This window comes from Chinchilla lanigera, unplaced genomic scaffold (assembly GCF_000276665.1).
Source record: "Chinchilla lanigera isolate Chin_1 unplaced genomic scaffold, ChiLan1.0 scaffold00066, whole genome shotgun sequence".
Taxonomy (NCBI): Eukaryota; Metazoa; Chordata; class Mammalia; order Rodentia; family Chinchillidae; genus Chinchilla; species Chinchilla lanigera.
The window spans coordinates 13,027,302-13,035,809 of record NW_004955467.1 but is presented as its reverse complement, the minus strand read 5'-3'; the positions used below and the strand labels follow the sequence as shown (position 1 = coordinate 13,035,809).

Here is an 8,508-nt window from a genome sequence, read left to right as displayed (position 1 = left end):
TTTTTTTTCACTGTTTTCGTTTTTGGTACCAGGAATTGAACTCAGGGCCTTGGGCTTGCCAGGCAGGCGCTGTACCACTGAGTTACATCCCTGGCCCAAGATTTAAGATTCTAAGAAGCATAACAAAAGGTTTTTAGAAGAACTGGCATTTTTGCTATCTTCTTTAAGATGGTATTTCTAAATAACAAACATTTCAACAACATAGAAAAAGGGTTGAAGAGTCAAACTATATACATGATTCTATATTTTGGTAAATATTTGTTCTGGCTTATTGTGATATTCCTCAAAATGGCATAAAGAAACAGCATAATACTGTACTTTTAAAACACACTCACATAGCCAGTCAAATGAGTAAATGTGGAAAAGATCACACTTGTCACATTAAGGCCAAAGAGGAAGAAAAGGTGATCACACTCCTCAAAAGTAGTAGTAATACAAAGGCCTTGAATAGCTCCATAGGCACCTCTGACTGCAAAGGATAAACACAATTGCAAATGTGTATCCAGTCAGTGTGTGTGTATACCCCCAGTCCCCCAAAACAAAAAACCATGCCTACCAACTCCTTGAAGAAATGGCTGATTCCAGATCTGGGGCAGGTAAAGTACAAAGTGAGTACAGAAAAACAAGATGTTTTGTGTGCTATAAAGCAAGTGCTGGAAGAATCATGGGGCATGTCAAACACAGCTTGAAGGGGCTTTACTGGCCAAATCCAAGACACTTTGTAAACCAAAATAATGACAGTAATGGATAATAACCCATTCAATAAGAATCCACAAGTCTGAACTGAGAAAGGAAGTAAGTAAACAAACAGGTAAAAGGACGAAGTTCTTCCCTAGAAGAGCCTGCCAAATGATAAATGATGGAGTCAGAAATAGCTGCTAAAGCTATTATTGCATTTAAATATGATTAGCAACAGACACTCACACAATCTCTGAATATCTCTCTGCCACTTTTAAAATTACTAATAGCAACTTTACAGTGGAAAAAAATCTAACTATCATTACCTTAACCAAATGAAGTTAAGCGGAATGGGATGAATACATTTCATATACTTCTTTGTATAATGCACTGAAAACAACCGACTATCACTTCTGGAGTATTCTTTTTTTTTTTTTTTTCCCTACCCCAAGATAGGATCTTACTAAATTGCCCAGGCTGGCCTAGAACTTGCACATTTCCTGTCTCAGCCTCCCAGTAGCTAGGATTATAGGCCTGTACCACAATGCACAGCACTTCTTGTAAAAATCTTGCCACAAATGTACAACATAAATTTAATCAGGAGGAAACATCAAACAAACCCAAACTGAAGTACAGTCCATAAAACAACGAGCCTGTATACTCTTAATCAATGTGTGACTGCAAAATGTAATGAATAATTATATATTATAAAAATGTATTACATATTGCCATTAATTCTCAAAATACTTCCCCTCAGTTTGAACATATTTATCCCTTTATTCTTGGCACTTTCTGGAGCGGATCTGGATAAAAATACACTGAATCTTGCTGCCAAGCGCCATCCAGCAGAAAGGCAGTCTTGTAAAAACACTATGGTGTATCTTCCTCAACCTTATTCACTGAATCTAGCCCTGTGCAATTTCTGGCTCTTCCCCAAAGTCAAAATGACCGTGAACAATAAATGTTATGCATCTTCAGGACACTAAAGCAGCCACAACAGCACAGCTAACGATGCCAGGCATGGGGCACATGCCTGTAATCCAGCACTTGGGAGGCTGAAGCAGGAGGATCGCCATGAGTTTGAGGCTGCCACGTGACATAATGAGTTCGAGGCCAGCCTGAACTCCATAGAGAGACTCTCAAAAAAACTAAGGAAAAACAGACACACGTGAAAGAGGACTTCCAGAGCTGCTTCAGAAAGTGACAAGAAAAACAGGATGTGTTCAAAGTGAGGGGAGAATTCTGAGGCAAATTAATGGCAACGTGTCTTTTAAATTTTAAAATTTTAAACACTCACAACAATTTTTGAACACCTCTCATACATACACACACACAAACATACCCATCTACCTACATATACCTAATAACCACCAAAAATCATTGCACATAGTCTTATGAGGAAGGGACCCAAGCTAAAAAGCACATCTAAGAGGACATTACTATAATAAATTTAAAAGTATAATTTTTAAAAATATGTTACTCATAGTTCACATAATGGTTTGATAAAGCACATGGGGCAAACCAGCTCTAACAGAAAAGAACTTACTCTAGCCAGAAAAAACTAAAGTACACAAATGATTAATCTGCAAATTCAAAGTAAGAAATTCCCTCTCATTCTGTAAACCATTATGTTATAAACATAGAATATTATATTTTGAAGGGGACTTTGCAATTACTTCCTATGCAAAAAAGAAAGCTCTTACTCAATAATTATTTTCATTGAAAATAAAAAATCAATAACAAATATCAAATTTACCTTTCGTAGCAAATCTCATGAATAACCTATTTCCTTTAGCAAGCTTGTTAGCTGGACGAAGGTCATTTCTTAACAGAGACTCTTCTTCTACTTGAGACAATGTGTCCAACTTAAGAAAAAAAAAAAAAAAGCCCATGGTGAATTCCTGCCATCCTATCTAGTGAAAATCTGTTCTCTCTAATGTTTTTTAAAAATTATTATTTTCTTATTCTCTTTAATGGTTTGATCAATCTTCCATTCTTACATCTGGTAACTGGAGCAACTTTGTAAAAGATAACAATATGTAATATAACAACCACTGTTAATCCCTATCATTTGGTTTGAAACACCCTATCATTTTTAATGTCCTTGCTATGTTTTGTTTGTATTTTGCTATTGTTCTTTTTTTTACTATTCTCTTTAAAATAAAAAATAAAATTAAAAAAAATAAACTAAAAAAAAGAGCATTTTCAATGTAAAAATGAAAGCCTTTTTAGCATTCATCCAGGAGACAAGTCACCCACCATTAAGAAAGCAGATCTTTAATGCACTTTCAACATTATAGCACTAATTCTATAAAATGTCAAAGCCGGAGGTCTTCCCTGTCCACTCTGTCTCAAAGAATAGTCTCCATCATCCTTTACCCCTTTAATCTCTTTACTTCTCCTTGATGGCACTCATCCTGTCCTAATATCATGTATCTACACATCTGTATATTGCCTGTCTTTCCCACTGGAAGGTAGGTTCCAAGATGGTAAGGACTTTACTTTGCTTGATCATCTATCTATAGTTTCTTACAAGACTGGTTCATATTAGGCACTCAGTATTTACAACAAATACATTCTAATATTTCTAACAATACTACCTAACCTATTAGGAAGTATGTAACTACTTGCCCTTTTTTTTTCCTTTTTTGTTTTTTGTGGCGTTGTGATCAAACCCAGGGCCTCATACATAGAAAGAAGATATTCCACCCCTGAACTACACCCCTACTTCTACTTGCTTTCTCTTAAGCTTACTGATTAGATGACACTTCAAAGTATTTCTCTTTATTTATTTATTTATTCTTGGTACCAGGAACAGAACTCAAGCGCTTATGCTGCTGAGCTATATCCCCGGCCGAAAATTTTATTACCTATTTAACTTTTTTTTTTTTGGTACCAGGAACTGAACTCAGGACCTTGAGCTTGCCAGGAAGCAGCTTAAGCCACTAAGCTATATCCCCAGCCCTCAAAATATTTCTCAATAAAACCATCTTTTATGCAGAAGTCTGAATAGTATTCTAACATCTCAAGATAAACTGTTACATTTGCACACACTCAAAATCAACAGCCTGATACACCCTAGAAAATCTCATGGAAGAAAGTGAGGAAGAGCACAGCTTATTAAGTCTTTCAGCCTTACCTTGAGAAAGAGAATAAGCAGTATTTTAGATTTTTTTCTTTGGTACCAGAAATTGAACTCAGGACCTTGCACTTGCCAGGCAGGAACCTACGCCACTGAGCTGTATCTCTGGCCCTTAGCAGTATTTTAACAATAACATGTTACAGACATTCTTCCCTATTACTAACCTCTACGTCACTTGGGTTCTCGTCTTCAACTTCTCCTTCTTCAGCCTCCTCATCATCAGAACTGTCTTCCTGTTTGTCTGAAATGGAACACAAGGCATAAGGTTAACCTTAACATAATTCCATCTGATAATTTAATTTTTTTTTTTTTTGGTTTTTTTGAGACAGGATCTCACTATGCATTCCAGGCTAGCCTTAAATTCATCTTCCTGCCTCAGCCTCCTGAGTGCTGGAATTATAGGCATGTGCCACTACAGTTCTACTGCTACTTACTAGTGATCCAAAACATCAGTTTCTTTCAGAGACATCTGACGATGAGATGCTATATACTACTCTGCTTAGAAACCCATAGGCCCCAACAAAGACTACATAAAGAACAGGTCTTTCAGGTCAAAATTCCTGTCTTTGTGCTCACTTACCTTTTTTACTTTTCTCAGATGATTTATCTTCACTGGCGTCCCTGCTTCTTATCTTATCCTGGGCTGGCAGGGAGCTCATATTGATAAGGGCTCGTGTGGCTGTCATTTCATCCAGCCAAACCACATTACCTAAAATAAGATGTAAAAGAAAACACTGAACTGCACCCAAATGCTAAATTTCTTTTTCTCTTTTTTTTTTGGTTTTTTTTCCGGTACCGGGAATTGAACTCACGACCTTGTACTTGCCAGGCGGGCGCTGTGCCACTGAGCTAAATCCCCAGCCCCTCCAAATGGTAAATTTCTTAAGAGCAGATTCTGTATCACATTCACCGTGATAGACTCCGCTACAGAAGGGCATCAGTAAGCATGCACACCAGCTAATGAGAGGAAGGATAAAAGTGGTGGCAAAAACTCCTTGAAGAACTTAGCTTGAACTGCATTTCCAAGCTGGGTTCCACAAAGTAGTTGTTAAGTATTCCCTGAATACAGAGTCTACACATTAAAACTAAGAGGAACACAGAGAGTACTAACAGCGTTAGTACTGCCTTTCTTTTTAATGGAGTCTTGCTAAATTGCACAGGCTGGCCCCAAACTCCTGGATTCAAGTAATTCTCCTGCCTCAGCCTCCTGAGTAGCTAAGACTACAGGTGCAAAATATTAACAGTTTATCATGAGACATCTGATGATGAGACATCTGATGCCTGGCAAAATACAAACAGTTCTTGATGATGACAACTGCCAAATAAATTTGAATTATCTATTGTACTACAGTCGCCTGCAGGGGAACTCTCTGCTATTCTTTATCATCTGACATGCTAAATGATGTTCCCACATCGTAAAGTTTGATGATCAATAAAGGTAAACACAGAATATGTACAATGGAAGCGAAACAGCTACTTGACTTTGTAGCAACTAATTAAGTTATCCCTTTAAGGAAATGAATTAAGAAAAAGGCTCTGAGAAGTCTTGTAGAAAAAAAAACTCTCACACTGCCTTAAATGGTATTTCTCAAAATAGTGCCTTCCCTATACCTCAGTTTAGGAAATCAAAGCCTGAGGACTCTTACTTCTTTTACTAACATACTATGTAGCCTTGGCCAAATAATTTCCTTTCTCTGTTTTCCCAGTTTCATTTTTCATTTTTTTCCTTTTCAGTTTCTGATGTAAAATATGAGGCAGTTGAACTGGATAATTTTAATGATCCCTCCAAATCTAACATCCAATAGTTCTATGACTTAAATCAAGGGCTAGCAAACTATAACCCACGGGCCAAATCTACTCCTTCATTTGTTACTTATCTTTCTTGGTAGCAGATTTACAGTAAGTCCCCAACTCAGGAACATTTGAATTTCTAACTTATGCAGATATGAATGGACCTCACACCAGAAACATTTGTAGATGCGAACAAATCACAGAAGTAACTCATGTGTCTGCCGGGCATTGGCACAGGTGTGCTGCTGTGTGCTTACTGTACAGTGTGGTACTGCACTGTGGTACAGAGCTCAATCAGGATGTCTGGAAGCAAGAGGAGAAGCAGTGGTGATGTGGAGGGGACTGCTAGGAAGCGCAAAGCAACAACCATGGGAGCAAAAGTGAAAATACGGTATAAGACTCACTTTGTCGGACTTAATCACAACCGTTCTCCCAGAACAGAACTCATTTGGAACTTGCTATATTTAGGTTTAAAGCCTAAACTACTTGCTATGCAGCCCTTTATAGAAAACGGTATACTGACCCCTGATTTGGAGAGTATAAGTTAGCAGAAAGAAAAATGGAGAAAAACCTTTTACCTAGTTATGTTTCTTCTTTCAATGAAAACACTACATCAACATCTTCAGAGAGCAGCTGAGAAAACTGGCTGCTATCTAGCGCACCACCTAGTAGGTCAGCCAGCCGGCAGCAAGTGAAGCCAGACCAGAAGGAAGTCAGGACAAGAAGCGAGCAAAGTGCTCACCAGAGCTCAGGCCAGACTGAGCAGAGAGGCGAGTCAGAAATTACAGTTGGCTCACCAACGGGACAACTGACAGGTTACGGCAAGCAGATGACATCCCAGAAAGCACAGTGTAAGGCACACAGAGGTGAGCAGTCTGCTACAATGTCAGGGCATTCTGGACTAGTTCTAGGTTAGATACACTGAGCCAGAGTAAAACCCTCTTAATAACTGCATGGGCAACAGTAATGACAAAGTCCAAAGGCCTAAAAAGCACAACCCTAAATCTACATAGTTAGATCTATCGCTCTACTGGGGAACTGTGGGTGTTAAAGAGCCCTCAATAGTGTACAACAGACCCAGATGCCAGTAACCAACGTTCTTAGAGCCTGGGGCATTACCTCCAACCTGACTTAGAATACCCGCGGGGTATGAGTTGGCAGACCAGTTGAGGCATGCTGGTTCTTATCAATGAGCAATTTTTTTTCCTCCCAGGGTAGAGCTTAGGCATAAACAAGTAGTTTGGGCCATAATAATTTAACATCTCAGGCAGTAAGAACTCTCTGAAAAGGCGCTGCGATGTAGCTCAGGGGAATAGCACTTGCCTGGCAAGTGCAAGGTCCTGAGTTCAATTCCTGGTACCACAAAAAAAAAAAAAAAAAAAAGAACTCTCTGAAAAGCATAAATAAAGGTATATTTAATAGAATACTTAGGTGTACTTACAGGAGGTATCATCCAACCATTCAATATGAGCTGGAGGATATTCTTTAAAATAGGAAAAGATATCCTGGGTACTCATCTCATCTACTCCACAAATATAGATGGTCTCCAGCCTCACTTTGGGAATTGCTAGAAAAACAAGACACAGAAAAGATGAGACAATTTCCCCACTTGCTACTGCACGTCTCACTAGTACACCTTAGTAACAGCTCAAATGAAATTTACTTAGAAAACAGATGTCCCCAAAATCACAGTTATTTCAAAAGAACATGAAAGACAATAATTAACACTTTTAATTTTTATCACCAATCAACATTAAAAATTGTTTAATTCAGAACAGTCATGTTAGGCTCGGAAACATTAAACAAATACTGTTGGTAAAATACCTCCCTCCACATTAATCTGTAGTAATAAAGCAACACCAAACTCAAAAGGATTATTCTCTGAACTTGACAAGCTGGTTCTACCATTTTTTTAATACATGTCAAAGAGAAATGTGCAATGTGGGGACAATCCAAAAGAAGAGATGCTGTCCCTGGGTATATTAAAGCATGAAACTAGAGTAAAGAAATTATAGCGAAGCACAGCAGCATATTCCTGTAACAGCTACTGGGGACACTGAGGCAGAAGGATTGCCAAATTTAAGTCCAATCTGGCCAGCTTAGCAAAACTGCCTCAAAACAGCAATATAAAAAGGGCTGGGGATGTAGATCAGTGGCAGAGTGCCCCTGGGTCCAGTCCATAGTACCACCAAAAAAGAAAAAGAAAAATGAAATCACAGTAAAGAAGTCCTACCAATCAATAAGGAAATGACAACCCAAAATAAAAATAAAAATGAGCAACGGATAAAAACAGCCAATTTACACAAAAGAAAATACAAAAGGCCAATAAACATGAAGAGATGGGAATTGATGTTCCTATTAATCAGGAAAATTTACATTAAAATAAGATAGTGTGCAGGAAAAGTTACTTTCCCTGCTAGCAGAAGTATGACCTCCACAACCATTCTGAAGGGCAAACCAAGACACATTACACAGGAATAAGAATTCTATTCCTCAGTCACCACCTTAGAATCACACAAATGGGTTCACAAAGTAGCTCACACATGCCAGGCATGGTGACCCACACCTGTAATCTCAGCACTCAGGAGGCTGAGGCAGGAGGATCATTGCGAGTTTAAGATCAGCCTGGCTACAAAGTGAGCTCACGGCTGGCCTGAACTGCACAGCGCGACCCTGTCTCAAAAAAGATAAAAAACAAAACAAAAAAACAAAGTAACTCACACAAAGATGTGTAGTACAGCACTACTTCTTCTTTTTTTTTTTTTTTTTTTTTTGTAACAGGAATCGAAATCAGGACCTTGCGCTTGCCAGGCAGGTGCTTTTGCCGCTGAGCTAAATCCCCAGCCTGTACTTCTAATAATCCAGTAGCACCGGGCGTGGCAGTGCACACCTGTAAT

General features: G+C 38.5%; 1 protein-coding gene across 2 annotated transcripts in view; it reads right to left on the bottom strand.

Annotated features, from left to right (window-relative positions):
• LOC102017649 (chromosome unknown open reading frame, human C17orf85) overlaps nt 1-8,508 on the bottom strand; it is a 31,407-nt gene that overhangs the window by 7,352 nt on the left and 15,547 nt on the right. For both annotated transcript variants that reach the window (XM_005399706.2, XM_005399707.2), the window contains exons 4-7: nt 7,053-7,178; nt 4,401-4,529; nt 3,985-4,061; nt 2,435-2,543 (exon numbers count right to left, since the gene is read on the bottom strand). In XM_005399706.2, the coding sequence (XP_005399763.1) occupies nt 2,435-2,543; nt 3,985-4,061; nt 4,401-4,529; nt 7,053-7,178 (441 nt within the window). The remainder of the gene's footprint in view (nt 1-2,434; nt 2,544-3,984; nt 4,062-4,400; nt 4,530-7,052; nt 7,179-8,508) is intronic.